General features: G+C 40.8%; 1 protein-coding gene across 2 annotated transcripts in view; it reads right to left on the bottom strand.

The window, feature by feature from the left end:
• Positions 1-21,173, bottom strand: part of magi2a (membrane associated guanylate kinase, WW and PDZ domain containing 2a) — a 253,397-nt gene that overhangs the window by 70,293 nt on the left and 161,931 nt on the right. For both annotated transcript variants that reach the window (XM_042511080.1, XM_042511081.1), the window contains exons 4-6: positions 15,700-15,915; positions 11,942-12,152; positions 7,188-7,267 (exon numbers count right to left, since the gene is read on the bottom strand). In XM_042511080.1, coding sequence (XP_042367014.1) covers positions 7,188-7,267; positions 11,942-12,152; positions 15,700-15,915 — 507 coding nt within the window. The remainder of the gene's footprint in view (positions 1-7,187; positions 7,268-11,941; positions 12,153-15,699; positions 15,916-21,173) is intronic.

Genomic DNA, 21,173 nt, shown 5'->3' with positions numbered 1-21,173 from the left:
CTGCTGCAGGAGTCTCAAGGTGAAGGAGGGTGCTGCGTCTCTCCGTATATCATCACTCACCTGTACTCACATTCAGTGTCCCCTAAAAAACTTCCTGCATCCCACAAAAAAACGCAAAATCTATCTCGGAGGTCCCGCTGAGCAAGCCAGCTCAAAGGACAACGGGAGAGATGACATTTCCCAGGCTGCGGCATCCACCTGGACATTCATGATGAAGTGCCGGACACAAAAACACACGGCAACTTTTTTTTTTTTACGCTGCAGACATGAGAGAAAGAATAAAACACGAGCACAGCTATTTCCCTTGGGGAGGACAGGATGGGAATGTGAGCTGAGAATATGTCTTTCTAAAGCTCATCACATGACCAGAATGTAATTACACGTCTACGTTTGGTACTCGAGTGAAGTCTGCTGGGACACGCAAGACAAAGAAGCACTCTAACACGATTTACATCCTTCAAACTTGAGCGTCATCAGAGTTATAATCCCTCTATGTGTCTACGTTCATTCACATACTGTACATCTAGTGTTATATGTGCTTTGCTTTCCCGGATAGGACACGCTGTCGTCTGATGAAACATGCAGAAATAGTGATGAAAAACATCTTGCAGTTTTGTCTGATCTTAATTCACTTATCAGGGGGATTCTCGCTACCTGCTTTGGCACACCTTAGGCAAAAAAAAAAAAAAAAAAGTAAAGAATACAGTAAGGCAGCAGCTCGGTTCTCCTCTTTCCCCGCCAACAAATATTTGGCAGGACAGGAAAAAAAACTTGAAGATGGCGTGAGTGGGGAGAATTAAAGCAAACGGCGAGATTCTGTAAAGAGCTCGTCCTAGATCTTTTCGTCTACCAAAACAAAGGGAGGAGACAGGAGGACAGCAGGGAGGGAGAGAGGGGGACAAAGATGGATACGGGGGTAGGGAGAGGAGGTGGGAAAGAGAGAGAGAAATATAGAGTGAGTTATGTAACTACAAGGCGTCTGTGATGTCAGCCGCTCCGTCTTCAGTGGAGCCGACGCTCCTTTGAACACGCGGGGATGAGCGCGCTAAAGCGAACACACATTTCTCTGCATATTTTGACAGAATGTGGTTGTATGTGTTGCAACTGACTTTCAACATGAGAGAGAACAAGTTGTCTTTACCAGCGGTGAAAACATTTACTCAAGTACTGCATTTAAGTACAGTTTGAGGTACTTTACTTGAGTATTTCCATATAATACTACTTTACACTTTTTCTATATTTCTTTGATTTGTAACAGTTTTCACAGGAATTGTACAGTTTCTGCTCAATAAAGACATACAGTCATTTTCAAAATAAGCTTACAATATAGGTTTAAGAACTTTTTTAGGTTTACTTCCTTAGGTTTAGGCAACAAAAGCACGTGTCACTGAGTATCATCGCCTATGGAAAATGGGCGCCGTACCTCTTTAATTACAGTGATGTCCGTCGTCAACGTCCATCACAGTTAAATTAACTTTGTGCAATGAGAGATTATTGCCAACATTTCAGTACTCCTTCTCTTGGTTTTACCTCTAAATAAAGTAGTTCAGCTGATAATACTTTAAGTACCTTTTTGACAGCAGAAGTTTTATTTTTAGTTGAGTATTTTGTGGTATTGCTACATCTAAGTAAAGAACCCAAATACTCGTTCCACATCTGGTCTTCGCTGTGCGCCTGTGAGTGTCCCCCTCTATACTCTCTATGTCTCCTCCTCTTCCTCTCCCTCTCAGCCTGTTGTCCCGTCACACCTCACAGACTCCACCCTGCAATCCTGTTAGCGCTTATCAGAGCATGGCTCAGGTCCAAACACGGACTCACACATCTACCTTCTCCACCAATCAATACCAAATTTACAGAGGCAGCTTTTCTTCTCCTAACTGAGCTCAGCTCTCAGGGGCGGCTGCTGCCACCAGGCTGAGGAAGTCTGGGCTGAACGACACCCCTCCTCTCAACAGGACAACGAGGACAACATCGTGACACGTACACTACAATTAGTTATATCACTAACAAACTCTGAATTTGTGAGAAATCTTGCAGATCACAAATAAAAAACTAAGATGCTAACGTCATATAATCATTTAACCATATCAGTGTTGCCTTTACCCCCTGTACATGTCACAAAGTCATAACTGCAGTATTTTAAATAAAACCGCAGTACAAACCAAATTTCTGTTGCTTTTCTATGGATGTCTACGAGCAGGATGTCCGAGTGCATTGTGTAGCTGCATGAAATGTGATTGGCTCGAGGCGTTCAAGGGCGGGCCTTAGCGATAGGTCAGTTATGGACTGTGTGCTTTTCTCTGTGGACTGAGTGTTTTGATACTTTCACAGTATTTATACAGCACCTAGACCTGCTTTCTAATAAAGAATGACATGGAAATCTGGCTTTTACAACATGAAACTCTGAAGATTTTGATTTGTTCAATACTTTGGTGTTACAACCAAAACCATCCTTAGAGCGACATGCTAGTGAGGCTAACACTTTTGAACCCTGAGCAAATTGTCCTGATTTCTTTCAAAACATTACAAGACATGGCTAAAAAAAGTTAAGAGAAAATTACCTAAAAATAAGCAAAAAAATAAGAAAAAGAAACCAAACAAGACAGTGACCTCAAATAAGTGCTACATTTTTTGTAAAATAATTTTAACTAAAAAAATATTATAATTATAGATATAGTTTTCCGGACATTTTTCCCTAACTTTTGGACTATTTTCTAAAATTCCCCCCATCTTTTTTAAAATAAAAATTTAAGGTAAAAATTCTTGCAATCTGTGGGACATTTCTTGCAAGTTGGTCCTTGCCTTTTTTTCCCTTTGGTTTCAAAAGAAGTTGGACCAATTTGCTCAGATTGCGGTGGGGTTTTTTTTGAGGGGGATATTTGTGCGAAAAACAAAAAGAAACAGTACAAAGCAATCATTACAATCTCGAAACACTGCTGAATAAATTACTGTTTGCAGACAGTCAACACCAACCAACAACAACTCAGAAAGTTGGCCAAACAATCGTAATGTGTGTCTACTCGCTCACAGACCTGCAGCCACCATTAAGCACTACATTCCCCTCAGCTGGGAGTAACTGGATTAGTCGCCCAACCAGATCAATAACAATCCTCACAAATATCAGCACATCTCCTCTTGTGGAGCGTCCTTGGAGGATAAATAGGATTGGAAGTGCTGGAGATAAAAGCGCAATCACATTTTGACTAATTCCTCACAGGCCTCTCCGTCTTTGTTTCTGTGTCATTTCATCATCTCCGAGTTCTTCCTCCCTTTAATGTCTAACGATTGAGAGAGAACGGGGAGATTCGGTGACTACACAGGAGGTGTTTTGTGTAAAACGCAAGATTGAGAAAGCTAATTCTTTGGGAAGGATAAAACGGGCGATGTGTCACCAGAAGCGGCCCCCGTGTTTAATGCCATCGCGCGCCGTGTAAATGTTTTGAGACCACGAACCATTTTTCCGTCTCTCACTCTATCTGGCTGCAGTCAAACAGTATCTGCAAATACATCTTAACATTTGTTTTATCCTGCTCAAGGTAGCAGACGTGTACAGGAATTCAAATAGCGATTCAGATATTATCAAGAAAGCTGTCTTCGTAAGTGCTTTGTTTTAGACTTTGACATACTTTCCTGTTGGTGAGTACCAGAAACTATTAAACTTTTTAGAATTCAACTATGAGTGAGTTAATTGACTTACTAGTTGATTTATAATTTGATAAATGCCATTTACAAACCAAAAAAGCTAAGCCTCAGAGAGACTAAATACAGTGGTTCTATGGGCGAAATGCTAATAGAGCTGCAACAAATGGTTATTTTTATTATCTATCAAGTACTCCAGGGATAATTTTTTTTCTGTTAGGATCGCCCTGGTTCTTTCGTCTAAAAGCCTTGGGGATTTTTCCACTGGATCTTTAATTATTGCAGAAAATAAGCTCTTTTGGCAAACAAATATTCATGATACTTAAATGTTTTATTCAGCGAGATAATCTTGACAGATTTCATGATTTTTGAAGCTTAAATGCAATGGCCAGAAGTAAAAAGATAACTTTAGGCTATAGACGAACTACACTATGATCGCATGACTTAACATCCCGCCCGCAGCGAGGCTGCAAAGCCGTGTTTGGCATGATGACAGTTTGTGGATCACCAAGATTATTACAGTTTATTTTGGGAACATGAATGCGTTCACCAAATTTCATGGCAAGCCATCCAGTGGTTACAAAAATATTTTATTCAAAAGCACAAACAGCAAAGCCAGAGGATCACACCAAAATTCATCACATCCTTTGTGCCTCACATAGGAAGCAAGATACAAAAGAATTTCCTCTCATTTTTTGTCTCTTAATAAGACAAAAGGAAAAAAAATATCATTTTCACAGTCCAAAGACCCAAATGAGGAAAAATACGTTTTAAATTTGAGGAACATTAATAAAACACAACAATATCCCATAATCAAACTTACATTATCATATGTTTTAAAGTAATAATAATGATTGAATTATTAACTTTAGGAGCCATTATAAACTACTGGTCCACTGAACCCAATTAAGCCTGTAAAAAGCATCGGATGATATTGTGTTCATTCAGCCTCTAAATGGCTTACACTCTGCTCTTACTGTGGCCATCCAGGCCTCCCGCAGAGAACGATCTGTTTGATGAGACAGATGAATGGCTGCTGAGCTGGCTGTTTCAGATTGCCAAGAGCTTCTGCTTTTAGATTTGTGCAGAACTCTGGAGCCTCAATTTAGATGAAACACGCCGATCAAATCCTCCAAACCTCCATCCCCCCTAATTCTTGGGCCTGTTCCAGAGTATTTGCACATGACTCAACACCTGCCTGTAGATAGTGTTGGGAGGGTGTTGCCTACACTAATCAACCATGCACCTTTAATTCATGATCAAGTAAGATTCATCAGTCAGCACACCCGGGTTAGAGCAGATGTGGACGGCTCTTAAGATTTGGCTGGCTTCTCTTATATTTTCTCTTAAAGGTGCATTAGGCAGAAATCTGGAAAAGGAAAAAAACAAAACAAATCCCCTCCCAAAACCAAAGACTATAAAGATAGAGCCTCCCATTGTAGCTCCCCTCTCTTTAAGCCCCTCTGACCAGATGACCACAGGCATATGCACACGCTTCATACAGTAACCAAGTGTTTCCCATACCTCTATTTATTACTAAAAACTTTATTAATTTGTGCAACCACAGCAACAGAAAGTTTGCTGATCCGGCAGGAAGCATGGCTCTCCAGTCACCTGGAGCTGAGGTCTGTGCTGGCTGGATTTGATTTACTGGGGCCACTGACTGTCCGTCCCCAGAGCTGCTGGTGGTCTGTGGCAGTGGGTAGTAAGGTACACACTTTTATTTGAGGCCAAAGTTAGCTACATAAACGTAAACTTGAAGCCGTGGCCATGAGCCTTTAGCTCCAGTTAGCAGAAGGCAAAACTAATTTCAAATGTTATATCCATCTCTGAAACATATTTCATTTATTGTCATGCTTTCTATCAGAGTCCCTTCTTCCTTTTTTGGGTTGCTTTGCAGCGTAGGCATTTTTTGCCAAATGCTGGAATAGAAACTTTTTCTGCAGGATTCGCCGCCATTAAATCAGGTTTTCACCAAATAAGTGAAGTAAATATGCATTTACAGAACAGCCGATAGAGACCAAGCACGACATGTCATACCCTGGAAGCCACGCCCACCAGAGGGAGGAGGGGTCATTTAATATCAGCAAACCTCCCAGAGAGGGAGAGAAACAGCTTAAACCTCTACAGTTTGTGTGATCAAATTAACAAAATACCTGCTGAAAACGGCACACAGTATCAGGATCCCACAGTTTACCCCCATTCTCTCTGCTGATCCTCTGTGTCATTCAACAGGAACGCCCTCTGTCTGAAATGACCTGTGATTGGCCAAACTGTCCCGTCACAGGCTGGATTTAGTAAAGCCTGAAAACAGATCCAAGAGGAGGAGCAGAAGTCTACGTTCCAGTCAGGCCACTTGAATATTAATATGCTCAGAGTTTATTATGGGATTTTTACCCAATGGCGTGAAAATAAAACTGCCTACCCCAGCTTTAAGAGAAAACTAGGGGAAAATATAAGAGAAAAGTAAGAGAATGGTACTGGATGAGGTTCTTTGTCTGGGAACCGTGAATTTTGTGGCAAACCATCCAATAGCTGGTTAGACATTTCAGTCAAGAGTGGTGGCCTGACTTTGTCTTATTGGATTGGAAGTAAAATCTATTGGGCTTTTGACCGTTTATTAAACTAAATAAGCAGTTTGATGGCATCTCCTTTGGGTCGGGGAATTAAACAATAAATCAAACAGCAGCAGACTGATTAACTGATAATAAAAACCAGAATTATTTGCAGCCACACACCTGGAAAACATGGCAGGCACTGTTTGCACTTGTCGGTCTGTCTCTCTGTCTGTCTGCATGTGTCTGAGTGCCAAATGTATTTTTAGAGAAACTCTATCCTTGTAGTTATGCGTTTACCAGGAATATACACACAACCACCCACACCCCTCCCGCTATGAACATACACCGAAACATTGCACAGACACACATTCAAAAAACCCCAAACCTGACGTTCATTTCTCATTCGTTGTGTCCGTCTTTCTCCAAAAATCCAGCCCTTCTTCTCAGCTCCACTACCTCCCTGTCTATAACTCAGGCGATAAATCTCGTCTCAGTCGCACACATAAAGAAAAGACGAATGGGGGGAAGTGGGGAGTGAGGGCGAGATAGATGACACGCTCGTAGACATGTACGCACGTCTATAAACCTGCTGCATTGACATTCATCCTTTCTTGTCGGTGTGTGTTTGTCGTGTGTGTGCGTGTGTGTTTGTGTGTGTGTGGGCGAGTGAAGGACACTCCACATCTCTCTCAGTTGAGAATAAAGAAGTCTTTGTAACCTCGAGTCTCTCTGGACCTGGGCTTTTAAACACACATATCACGGGGCTTCACGCACCAGCGTTATCACCATATAACTCCTAAAAAATAGAAATCCCACGCCAGTACGCATAATGTTCCCCCAATGAAGTGTATGAAATCAGATCTACAAGGCGACGTTAAAACCTTAAAAAAATACACGCTGTGTGGAACTTTTGTGTTAAAATGTACGAACACAAGGAGCAAAAAAAATAAATAAAATGAAAGGAAAAATAGACAAAGATGCAGCACTCACCATCCTCTTTGCATTCCTCGGGCGGCTTCGCCTTCTTGGCTAGCCTCGGGTCCAGCCACGATGTTGTCTTGGTGTTGTGGCTGTGAAGAGACGACAGAGAGAGAGAGAGAGTGAGAGGGAGTGTGATAGATGGCGAGAGAGAGGAGACTTGGCAGAAAGAGAGAAGGAGGTTGGTGGATTCTTAATTCGGCTAGAGAATCATTTCAGAGAGGAAAGATGAGACTCCCTCGAGTGCCTGCCTTTTCAGAAAGGTGACGGGGAGGAGGAGGGGAAAAAAAACCTTTAGGTTAACAAAATGGCAATCGATACTTTTAATTTGCTTACTGTCTCCCATTAGCAGGCGGAGGAGGAGGGGAGGAGGAGAAGGGGCAGAGACAGATAGAGGGGTGACTGAGGGAGTGATGGAGGGGAACAGCTGTGGGTTTGGCAGATTCATCCAAAGCCTCGGGCGGAGAGCTGGATCTAGATCAGATATGATGTGCCAGGGATAGTCGACGCATCTCCGCGGCTTCGTCTGAAGCTCTGGAGCCACAATGGCCTCCCTTCATGGTGACAGTAGGGGAGGAGGGAGGAGGAGGGCAAGGGGGGAGTACACAAAGTGCCTACAGTAAAAAACTGAGGTGAGAAGATGAAGGAGGAGGACGCGTAAAGAGGCGTCCTTGTGTCTTTGTTCTTTTTAAGACTTTCAACTTGAACTTTTTGCAGTTTGGTATTAAATGCACGTCACAGGAACGCACTAATGACAGGAATAACAATCTACAGTTATTTAAACATAAACACCCTGAAAATTGTGAATCCACATATAAGTTGAAACCTGGATCGAGATCAGTTTTCTTGTGCTGCTTTCAGATGGCGTTCACAAGCTGTTTAACCCTTTGAAACCTGAAAGATTGGTTTCATTTCTTTCAAAATCATGGGTAGAAAATGATAGAAAATTTTTGATGAATTAGGCCAGTGCTAACATAAGAGGCGTCGAGGTCAGAGACTTGATCCCCACAGCTGCCCTTCTTTATCTTGGTCTCAGTAGATTTAGTGTCTCTTCTTAGGGACGTGCAGGGTGAGCACACTTTGTTCACAGTTAGGAACAATAAAATCCTCTCTCACTCATGGATGTATGCAAAATAACCTTATTTGGAAACATGTAGTGTCTTCCTGGGAAGGACTGTTGTGGTTAAGTACCAGCCTCAGACAAGGACACCTTAAGAATCTCTGGACAGCATACACGGTCTGTGCCAAAATCTGTACGTTCAACTGTGATTCTCCGTGATCAAGTCTTTATTAAATGCTGTGTGTAATTCACTGAAGTTGTTCCTCAGTCATCAATCTCACACCGTTTTTTCCTAATCAGAAAAGGGAACGACCAACTTGGCAAGAAATGTTCCACAAATGGCTAGACATTAGTAAAAGGTGAAAACTCTCAAAAAAGGGAGAAAGTGGCTAAAATTCCTTGACAAATTATAGTAAAAGGATGCCCCAACAACAAAAGCAAAACTAGATCAAAAAATCCATTTACAAACTCTCGCACAACTCGTGCAGTATGATACAAGTCTCATTTATTAGGTCATATGCTCGGCACATGCAAAACATGTGAATTTTTGCTAAAATCTTACTCTTTAAAACACGCTTCACGCATGGACAAGTAGTGTGCCTGGGCAAGCTCATGTGCAGGGAAGTGTTTTAAATAGTAATTTTTAGCGAAAACGCATGTGTTTGGGAAATACTGATCACAAGACTGGAAAAATGAGACATGCATCATTCTGCTTGAGCAGCGTGAGAGTTTGTAAACAAGTTTGCTTATATAATGTTTTGCTGTCGCAAAAACTTGATCCCCATAACTGAAATTCATCAAGAATTTTCTCCATTTTTGAATTGTTCGTTCACCGTGGAGGCATAAAAACCCCCCCAAAGATTTCTTCACGAATTCAATGCAACACAGGCTGAGTAACTGCTAAACAAATGCTCATTTTGTGGGTGAAGTATTTCTTTCGGGCATCAAAAAAAAAAAAAAAATAGTCCAATTCATCTTACAGGAAAAATAAATACCTGGAACAAATTTCATAGTAATGCATCTAATATTTTTGAGATAGTTCACTCAAAAACAAAAATTATCACCCATATGTTGCACCATGGTGTCAAGAGGTATCAGAAAAGTGAAATCTTTGGCCTGCTGGTGGCGCTTCAGGAAAAGCTGAGATATTTTAGTCTGGACCAAGGAGGTGGGCCGACAGACGGACTTTGCCTTCTCTAAACATGGATGAAAGTGGGAGATTAAGTCCCACGCCAAACACAGCGCCAAATAAAGTGCAGTTCAAGGTAAGGTAAAGTCTGTTTTGCTCTGCTTTTGAATCTTCTCCAGTGCATTTCACTACTTTCCCTGCTCTTCCTCCCTCTCTTCTGCTGCCATCTATTACTATTTATAGTCTAAATATCTACTTCTACTTCCTCTTTCGTGTCCTCCCTCTCACCTTGTTTTTTTTTTCAGTCTACTATTTTTAATCACTATCATTTTCTTTTTCTTCCACCTCCATCTTCATCTCTATATTCCTCTCCTCAGCCGCCTCACTTCGAGGGCTGTAGGTAAACAAAATGATCTGGTATGGAGGCCAATCAAAGGCAAGCATCCTCTTGGCAGCCGTGATCACTTTGGCACGGCATCACATACACGCAGACAAAAAGTTGGAGCTCCACATTCAGTGGGCTAACTGCATTAGCTGTGTAATGTGTTTGATGGGCGTGGGAGCATGAGGTTTGTCTGTTTAGGGGTGGAGACGTACGATGAGTCGTCTGCAGCAGAGGGAATTAAAAGTCTCCCTCTGTGACTTGAAGACACAACATGTGCCTGGCCGGATGACGATCAGCGCCGTCACAGTTCTTAATCTGGTTTTGCTGTGCAGCTTCTAGCAGTTTGTGATGCGTTCAAGTGCGTTGGGATTTGATCAGTGCTGTGCTGAATTTTACCCTAATGACTATGACGATCTACTGATTCTAGTAACAGAATAATTTCCTGTTATGGCTCCTGTTGAATCCTAGAAACACCCTAAAATCCTAGAAAATTCCTAAAATCCTTGCGATGTCCTACAATCCTAGAAATTTCCTAAAATCTCAGAAACATCCTAAAATTCTAAAATCCCTTAGATGTCTTAAAATCCTACAAATGTCCCAAAATCTTAGAAACATCTTAAAATCCTAGAAATACCCTTAAATCCCTGAAATGTCCTAAAATCCCTGAAATGTCCAACAATCATAGAAAATTCCATAAATCCTAGAAATGTCCTTAAGTCCTAGAAATGTCCTAAAATCTAAGAAATATCCTCAAATCCTCGAAACATCCTCAAATCCTCGAAACATCCTCAAATCCTTGAAAAGTTCTAAAATCCTAGAAATGTCCTTAAATCCAAGAAATGTTCTTATATCTTAGAAACATCCTAAAATCCTAGAAAATTCCATAAATCCTTGAACTGTCCTACAATCCTAGAAACTTCCTAAAATCCTGGAAATGTCCTCAAATCCTTGAAATGTTATTTCTTAGAAACATCCTTAAATCCTGGAAATGTCCTGAAATTCTAAAAACTTCCAAAAATCCCTGAAATGTCCTAAAATCCTAGAAAATTCCATAAATCCTACAAATGTCCTTAAATCCTTCCAATCCTAGAAACTTCCTAAAATCCTACAAATGTCCTAAAATGTTCTTAAATCTTAGAAAAGTCCTGGAATCCTAGAAACATGTGTGGGGCTTTTGCTAATGGCCCCTGGTGTCCAAAAGTGGCCCCAAACTAAAGCAAGTTGAGTATCTGCGGTTAAAGCCAATCTACATGCATGCAGATGCAGCTTCCTTTAACACTAACACCACAAAAACAGCAGCTCCATTAGTGTTACGTAACAAAGACTTACCTCCACAGTTTTACTGCTGCTGTAAAAAGCTAACAACGCCAGTGAATTAAACTCCAGAGCTTGTATAACAGAGTTCTTTGTAGCGAGGTATTTCTGGGGACCTAAATCTCATTAAACCACCAAGCATCAATTATGGTCTGTGTATGCGTGTGTGTGTATTTGTGTGTGTACACAAGGGAAAATACAGAAGTACATTTAGATGATACCTGGGTCTAATCTAGTAACTCGGACTCTGTTTAATTTTGTGAGGTAAGAATGAAAATAGAGACTCACCTGGCGATCTCTGAAGGCCGGAGAACGCCTCTTTAGGCTGCACATAATGTGAGGTTTCTCTAAAACAATCCTGTTGTTGTTTATTTTATACTCGTACAGATTTTGAATATGGTGTTTACTTTTTTAAAAAATTTTAACCACCCAGAGTATTTTTAGTTTCACTGCTTCAGAGTTGCACTTATATTTTTATAAACTGACAACAGGTCAAATGAAAAAGGTCGCTCTTAGTGACAAACCCAACGCTGCAGTTTTCCTTATCTGCATGACGTTAATGCATGAGGCATTTAGTAAATTATGCAAAAAAAAAAAGAAAGAAGATATTACCAGTTATTTTGAGATTGTACGATGCAACGTTTGAAAAAAAAAGTTCATAATTTCCTTCCCTACGTCTACTCATTTGAGGACTTTTTAAAGATTGATTTAAGACATTTTAATACCAATAAAGGCCTGATTTTTGGATGAATGAATTGAATGCTGAATGACTTTAAATATCATGGTTTTCTGAAAACCTGAATGTGACACTAAATTATCCAGATTTCATCAGTGACACAAAGTACGGCAGCCCTGAATCGCGCTTAGACGTAACTTACTCTATGAAGTAGACTTCTCCTTTCTCGGTGTACGCCATCTCCCAGTTGTCCGGCAGCGGGCCTAGCTCGTCGTTCTCCTCTGGTTTGGGCAGCGTCATTTTCGGGGACTGTCCGTCATCTTTGGGCGCCTCGGGTGGAGCCTCGGCCGGGACGCTCTGCGGGGCGATGTCCCCCGAAGCGTCTGTACTCTTGTCCTCATGTTCGCTCGACTCTGAGGTGACAAGAGCGCAGGATCAGTCAAGCACGACATTATCGCTCTGGGAGGAGAGTGAAAGACAAGGGAGGTGAAGCGAGGACAAGAAGACGTAGGAGGCGGGGACTGATTGAGAGTCGGGTGAAGAGAGAGGAAAAAACAGGAAAGGATGATTAGAAAAAGGTGAAGAGAAGCGGCGACTCGGGGGAGAGAGGGGCGCGAGGTGAAGTCAGGAGAGGGAATGATTGAGGTTAACAAGACAGGAAGGCGAATAAAGCAGCAGAGACAATAGAGATTGAGAGAGAAGCTTGCTGTGATGCCCTAGTTTGAGTTGTGGCAGCGTGTGAATGTGTGAGAGGAAGAGAAATAGTGTGTATGGAAGAAAGAGAAAGACATGATATGTGTGTGTGTGTGTTTCCCAGAGGAGAGATACTGGAGGGAAGTGAAGAGAGGACGAATGAGAGCAGGGGATTGAGAGATAATCTATGAAGGGAAAGAGCGAGGTAACTATCTGCTTAGATCACACAGCCTGCTGTGCTCTATTGATTCCCCTTCAGCTCTCCTGGTCAGCCCACACTGTCCGTCCACAGCGGCAAAACTCCTCCTGAGCCGAGCACAGCGGTCCACTTTAACATCCAACATGGCTCAGTGCACAGCCCCGAGCCTCCAGTTATCGAGCATCTCGACACCGCCGATAGGAATCAGTCAAAAACTGTTTCCTGCGTTTTGTCTCAGAGAGATAACAACTGGACACTAAGATTTTTACCGGAGAAATTATACAACTTTTATGAACCTGAGCGCAAACTAGGATCCTTAGATGAGCCTCTGTTGTACAAAATCAGGTCTGAGGAGTAGGAGTCAGTGGCGCTCGATTAAGATTTTCTAAAGGGGTGGCCCCCTAAAAATCTCGGGGTTGTACATTAACCCCCTTGAGACCTGAAGTCACTTTTTTATACTGCTTTCATGAGTATTTAAAAGTTTGATCCCAGCTGAACTTTCAGGAATTCAGGAATGACTGACAATGTATTTTAGGGACATTAAATTGTGATTTGACTGTGATTTGTGTGAGGTAGCTGGCTGACTGATAACCATTATATTATGTTTAATATGTTATGTTACTTTTAAAATTGTACACACATATCTATGTCTTTATTTTATTACTACTAAATTTGATTTGATTTTTCCTGTCTTTTTATTGCTATTTATTCCATTTGCAACTGACACTTTTGTTTAATCTTTACTGGGCTGGTCAGTTATTACTGTTTTTTTTAACTGTCCTATTTGAAAAAATTCAATAAACTGATTTTGGAACAAAAAACAAGTTTCAACCCTGAGCAAAGTGGTGTGATTCTTTTCAAAACTTTGAATTTTTAATTTTTTTTTTAAGAAGTGAGGGAAAAAATGCCCAGCATTGTTCACGCTTTAATTTACACATCTCTTTTTTAATCTCCTTTACTGCACTTAAAATAGTTCTTTCTTTGTTTCTTTCTTTCTTTCTCAAAGATGGTATAAAATAGCAATAAAGTTTCATTACCGTAATTATTCTGCAGGAAGTCGGAGAAACGTCTGCCTGTATGGATTTCTCATTCATGAAGACTCCTACCTTGTTTAAGCTCTCTGCGATACGAAAACCAAAATCTCATCCTTCTGGCAATCTTCCGCTGGGATCAGTGCCTGAACAGTTTGACTCCTCGTGCTCCTCTGACTGCTGTGAGAGACTCGGCTGTCCTCAGGCTGTGAAACCAGCTTAGAGAGTCACAGGACCGAAGCATGGTTTTGGATTTGGAATCACAGAAATCAAACTCATAAAGCCTCTTTTATGACGGTCTTTTCATGTGATCATGGGATGCATTCAAAGGGGTTTGTGAGCTTGAGTATGTGTGTTTGAGTGTGTTGCGCATATTTTGATGTCGACACAATGCATGCAATTAAAAAAAAGGTGCGTTCTGTTGTGTGCTGGTACCTCGGATGTTCAAGAAAATATTTGTTCAAAGAAACGTCTTTCTCTATAATTTATACCTCGAGAGGTTTGGCCTTGTTGCGTGCTCTGCTAAATGTCACTTTGACCTATCGTCAGGATTTACAGAGAGCATAACAAAGGCTTGGACAGGGCTGATTCAAAAGTAAGAGAGAAAACACTTAATAAAAATGTCTTTGTTGGTTTTTAAAACACTTGCAGGCTGCTGCTGAATTCGAGAGCAAATTGTGTGTTCGCCCTCTGGCTATCTGGGCAAAGACACAGCTCGATAATGATACCTAATGAATGATATGAAATTCTGGAGAGCAACGCCACTAAAGCTTTAATCATAAACTGTTTGGTCTGCAGAGGTAATCAACGACTGTGGGGGTGAATTATAATTCAAAGTTTATATATCATGCCGTTAAAGATATTTGTGTAGCCAATTAAAAGTAATAATATGCCATAAAATCATTTTCCAAGAAAACCATGTAAAAGCAATCTGTTTCTGCCTCTGCTGCTAGGCAACCACTCTAGAGAAGCTTGTTGCTAGGACTTAAAAGGACACTTTGTCGATTTTCAACCAGCTTTGTATCAAAATGATGTGGGTAGTGTGTGCAAATTAACTGTGGTAAACATATCGCTTCTCCCCGATGGCCAAATTCCACTGTCCCACTTCATCATTTCATTTTTACTGCTTTTTATTGATTTACGTTGCTTACTTTAAGTTTGCTTATTGACCCTTTGTTTGCACGTTTATTTACAATTCCTGAGAGCACGACTTTTGTTATTTTCATTTTTTTGCTTTTATTAAGGTAAGATTTTTCATGAGCCCTAAAGAGGTTTCCCAATCTCACCTGCACATCTGTGTCTTCTCTTGTCTTATTTCTTTTGGGTCTTTTGTGCATTTTGTTACCTCACTGCCTATTTCTTGCATAAAATGTGTTAAGAATAAAGTCTGGCAACAATTTTTGTGCTAATTTGGGACCAAAATTCCCCTTATGAGATGTTAAAGTACATACTTTGTGTTTAAATTGTGTTTAAAGTAAATATGGGCTGTAATAATACTTACATGTCAAAAAATCATATGAAAGATTTACAGATTTTACTGTTTTTAAATATCCGTCCACTGGAATGGACGGTGGATCTGAGTGTCACTGGAAAATGAAACATAGTTGTTTTCTAATTATAAAATCAGTTATTACTGTATCTTACTGATTATGTTCACAAAATCTCTGGAGGTTTTACGCATACTATTCTCAGGCGACACTTCAGAAACGGTGGCAGAAATTATAAAAAACATATATGTAATGTGTTTTAAAACATCAGTTTAGATGTTGATATGAGTTAATTATGTGTGACGAATACCTAATCTCACATTTTGAGGAGAAAAAAAGCTAAATGCTAATGATTTATGAGCGAATTAGGAGTAAAAATCCTTCACAACAATATTTTTTTTGTGTTTGGAAAATAAATGGGCTCTGAACGGGTAAACAACGCTATCAGCTCCTGCAGATCAGCGCGACGTTGAACCTAACTGTCATGATAAGGCCTCTGGCCCGATCCACCTCTGCCTCTGCGCCTTCGGAGGTCGTGTTTGGTGCTGACCTGGGGTGACAGCAACACCGTTGCCATTGACGACGGGTCTCTCCTCCTCCTCTTCCTCTGGGGGCTCGATGCTGGCTTTCTCCATGTTGCTGACCGACTTGTTACGCTTCCTCTTGCCCTCGGAGGTGGGTCTGGCGCCCGGCAGCAGCTGGTCCGTTACATTTAGCAGCAGAGCGCTGGGCTCGGCCGGAGGCTTCGGGGTCCCGTAAAAGTTATCTGGAACAGAGGAGGAGAAAAGCTGGGAGACATTCAAAGCCATTTTTATTACATCTGTTATTTTTAGCCACGCTGGCTGCATGACAAATCTCTGTCTCTCTGTTGGTTGGTCGGTTCAGACAGAAATATCTCAACAACTGTTGGACCGGTTGCTGTGAAATTTTGCACAAATATCCATGGTTCCTATCTAATTGAATCCCAGTGACTTTGTTTATCTCCTGACTATTTTCGATGTGCCGCCATGAAGTTTTTTTTGTTTTCAACTTTGAAACTATCTAACTACTAACTACATTCAAGGTCCAAGGTAGATTTTAAAAAAAGTGGGTCCATTTATGTTCTTTTCTGTGTTTTTTTAAAATGGAAACTGTGACGCAGGTTACAGTGTCAATGTCCTCCGTCCTCAGACACACAGAGAGAGAGAAAAGTGTTAATTTAAAAGATTTGAGCTCGGAGTTTAAAAAAAGGTGCCGTTGTGAACCTCCTTTCTTGTGCAGCAGCTTTCTCGAGTCCTTCTGGCATGCGGGGTAATAAGCAGGCTACTTTCTCTTGTATTAATCCTCTTTAATTGACACCAACAAAGCAAGACAGCAAACATGCACCTCTTTGATAAGAAGCTGAAGCCATTATATCACCCTCCTCAAATGTGTGAGTTGCTTGTCTACCATTTCCCCGATCAGTTAACCTGTTTTTTATTTTTTTTTAAATCAAATGTATGATGCATAATCTTAAACAATGTTTTCTTTTATTTTTCATCAGCACCAATACACAAGGGCTAATTCCTTGGATATGAAAACCTAAATGGCACAAAACTGGATTTGGTTATTGTGTTACTTTTTGGAACAGAATAAATATGTCGGCCACAGCAGTAAACTGATGATATCACGCAGACACCTACGTCAGATCATGTGGGAACATTTTTTAAGAGGGGCTTGGGAAAATAGTTGATGCTTAAACATGTATTTAATTTTGAGCTTTGAGCACATAAAAAAGAATCCCTGAACACCTGAAATAAATAAATAAAATAAAATAAGACTCATAATATGTTAGCACTGTAATTGTCAGCGTGTTAGCATGCTGATTTAAAGACTATGCAGGATTTTCTGACGGTCCTGGGCGTGTCCCCTAACAGCACAGATGAGACTTGGACTTTAACAAAAGGTAATGACCAGGTGCCAGACTGTGAGCACTGGGCATCCAAGAGGCACAGTGCCGAAAAAACACCACACGACAGTGAGCCTGAGGCTTTTACTTTTGTCGGTGAGGTTTTAGAAAGGTTTCAATCCTGCACACTGTACCTTTAGCATTTAACTCAAAGCACCTTCGTGCTTTAGTGCAGCCTCACAGAGCTGCTCTGATGGCTGCAGATTCTTCTCGTCCTTTTTTCTTTACTTTAAAGTTTAACACGTCAATATGGCAACACCAAGAGGGAACAAAAGCACCAGAATAAAATCTGCATTCAATTGTAATTAAGGAAAACCTTGAAACAAAGATAAATTCAAAGCACATAATGTTAATGTAAGATGTAAAAATTAAGGATGAGAGAGGTGGAAACGGTACATCAGAGGAGCTTCGTGACACCCGTGCACCAGCTGCAGGGCGGATGAGGTGTTCAGTGCCCTCCACATGCTGCTCCGCGTCAAAGCCAGCTGATCCATGAACACACAAGCTGGGGGCTCGAGATCACATCAAGTCTAACAACATTTCAGCAGCGATAAAATCTGCACAAAGAAATGCATGTTTGCAAACAAAGATGCTTTTTAACACCCGCACGCTCTGCTGCGAACTAATGTCACCCGATTTTTGAGGGCGTATCTGTTGCTGCCAAGTTCTTCCATCTCTTCCTCTGCACATCAATCACTTGTCAGACCATGCACAGATTCCCCTGGCATACGACTGAATAATCACTGTTTCGGTCTCTGGTCAGAGCCGCCTATGCACCCCTGGGATCTGCAGTTTTTCACTTGGCTCTGACTCAACAGCCTGTTCCAGTCCTCTGTGTTGATTTTACATTTCACTATGCTTTGTTTGTCTGCTGAAAGCCGCCCTGTTCCTCCGACAGTCTCCATCAGTCATTGTTAAATTTTTTTTTTCTTTTAAGGGTCAGATTTTCTTTTTCATGACCAATTTTCTTCTTAAGGTAGAGCCGAGCCAGCCGAGTCTGGGAATTATGAAGAGTGACTGAGAGATTGTTTCTGGAAAGACATTTAAATGTTGAGCTTTTTAAATGTCAGTTTTAGACACTTTCAGTAAAAGCAAACAAAAATCCATTCACATCTTTTGTATTGAGGTGGAAATATCTGCCGCTGATACATGAAAAACCTGAGGTAATAAAACAGACTAAAAAGGGGCAAACGGGAACATTGTGTTTTCTTTCTATCTATCTATCTACAAGTGAACCAACCAGCAATGTCAGTGGTTAACTGTGACTCGGTTAACTATTGAGAATAATGTTGACTGTATTTGCCTGTCAGTCTATTTGTTTTGTTACTGGGTCTGGTGGCGCCACTGACTCTGTGGAAATATTTTGGCCACCCTCCAGTCTCCCCACAGGTTGCCTCGGTGAGGAAGCAGCTCAATTTTGAGCCCCCAAACCAGCATTCTTAACTACTGTTAGCACCGTCAGCACAGTGGTGCTAACGTAGTTAACAATGCTAAATAGGTCTGGGGGCTCAAAATAAAGCTTCTTTCCCAACAGAGCTACCTCTGAGGAGACTAGAGGGTGGCCATCATGTTTCCACAAACACGTCATCCCACTGCTGGGACGACATAATCAGCAATAAGCACTGAACGGGCAGAACTGTAAGCTAGCTCCCATCTGACCCCTGTGGTGTGCAGTTCACAGCCGTCACGGGAGGATGGGCATTGGGCAACATGTTTCCACATGTAGCCTTTGTGTGTTTTTCAAAAATGAGAATAGGCCTGATTATAACAAAAGCCCTGGATCTAATAATCTGTCATTCTGTTCTTACTTGTACGTGAATAAATGTACTTAGAAACATACCAGCACTGTTAACAAAAATAATACATTTGACTATTTTTCTAGTTAATACATTTTTAATAGTAGCATTTGTATAGTATTTTTGTAGTTAATACTAATTACTCACAACTAGTAATACTTTCCTTGTCGTAATTTATAATTAATCTAGAAAGTTGAAAAAAAACCTGAGCTTGTTCTTTTATTTTACTATATGGCGATCCCCCTTGAAGTCTGGGCTAGTCCTCCAGTGTCCTTAAATTCTAGTAACACCCCTGAAGTCAACAAAGCAAAAAATAAAATAAAAGGAAAGACTTTCACTTGATAAAACATTAAATTTTCACTACCTCTCAATGAATAGTGCTTTGAAATGTGGCACAAAAGCTCACTGAGGCAATTGAGTGCCACACCAAAAGGAGAGGCTGCCTGTATTTCAAGTCAATTTGCAGTTTTCGTTCTTAAAAATGAATTACCAGTTAATTAATTTTAGGCTTTTGAAAGCAAAAATAACTGAAACTGACATCTCCAGAACCAGCCGTTTAAATCAAAAAGTTACGTTTCCCTGTGGCTTACACTGCTCTGAAACATTTTCAAAACACAGTGAAATAACTGCAAAAGTCTTCAAAATCTTGTTGTCAAGCCGAATGCTAGACTGTTATTTTTACCTCTTGAAAATTTGACATTTTCGATGGTTTCACACAACAATAGCAACTTTTTGTGCTTGAGACACAGATGCTGGAGTGAGATGTCGAATCATGTTGAAAGTCTGAAAGATGCTCTTTTTTTTTTTTCTTTTTTCTTTTTACACTCTCGTCTTGGAGGCTTGGAGGCTATTTGCGAGCATGAAAGACAGTTGGAGAGATTGTCTCCACAGAATCAGTTCAGAGGACATCAGCCACAGTTTAGGTCTGCAGCACTCGTTATATCAGACAGGAGGAAACGATGTGTGTGAAAATCCATAATTATTCTAAGGCACCAGGCTCAAGCATTAGAGACAAACTCAGACAGTTTTGAGTAAATGAAGAATAGCCAGAGAGATTAACAAAACATCACTCGGTGTCTCCCTCCTTGTTGGAAAGACCTATTGAAACATCATGTTCAAGTTTCAGAAAACATGAAGGTTAAAATGAAAAATGGAGGAGAGTAGCTGTAAAAAGATTACGGCGACTGTTGGGATTATAACCCCCGAACTACAGACACAAATCCCAGCGCTTTAACGAGCCGGAGATTTGCCTCCGAGAAGAAAGAAGAACAAGTCCAAGTGCTGCACGTGTGAACTTAAATAAGCCGCCGCATCACAGAAACCTGGACTTTGAAGTTTGAGTAAGTGGTGGTATTGCTGTCACATCTAACAGCGGCGCTGATTTCAGTCTAGACTCTCACTTACATGCTGATAAAACCGAGAAAAAGAAACGAAAGTCTCATTTAACAAATTCCCCAAAACGATTCTTGGAGAGACAGCAAAGAAATACCAAAGTGTGATTAAAATCACAAAATCCAAGCATTCAGAGCCAAAAACATCAAATTTAATTTTTTCAAAAGAGAAGCAAAATAAAAGTGATTATTTTATTCCTTATCATTGTTCTGCATCGACGAAAAAAACATATGGTTGATAATGGATACATATCCGGCACTGATAAAAACATTTTTATTTGTTCCAGCAAGGATATAAAACATTTGTCAACTTGTCAACAAAAACATTTAAAGGTCTAGTGTGTAGGATTTAGAGACATCAAGAGGAGTCACGTTGCAGAGCTGAAACTTTCTCATGTGTCAAGCATGTACGAGAACTGCCAGTGGCTGACGGGAAACACGAAAATGTGAATGGCCTCTTTCCAGAACCAGTCAATGATGTTTGAAAAAGTTGAACTATTGGGTTAGTCCGACTAAAACTGGAGCTTTAAAATGCATATAAAAATGTTAGTGTGACTGAAATCGGACTAAATCCAATTTCCTAAAATAAGACTAACACAACCAGATAATGTAACTGGAGGTCAAGCTATTCCGTCATGTAGACACCTAACTGGACTCGGTGTTCTGCGTGTGCTTGTTACGTCGCCGGCATTTCTCGGTGGTTGGGGATAGGGACTGTTCATTACTTATGAGGGTGGAAGGGGTGCTGCAACACAGGTAAGGCATTAAAAACAATGTAAGCACTTATGAGGGACTTGTGGGCTACAGGATCCAACAAGGCTAAAAACATGACGACAGTGATGTTTTTCAAAACAACTTGGCACGTGGGGGCTTCAGGACACTTGGATTACTTCAGGTGAACAGTATGGAG

Source organism: Plectropomus leopardus, chromosome 22 (assembly GCF_008729295.1).
Source record: "Plectropomus leopardus isolate mb chromosome 22, YSFRI_Pleo_2.0, whole genome shotgun sequence".
In the NCBI taxonomy this organism is placed as follows: Eukaryota; Metazoa; Chordata; class Actinopteri; order Perciformes; family Serranidae; genus Plectropomus; species Plectropomus leopardus.
This window is presented reverse-complemented; position numbering and strand designations above follow the sequence as displayed.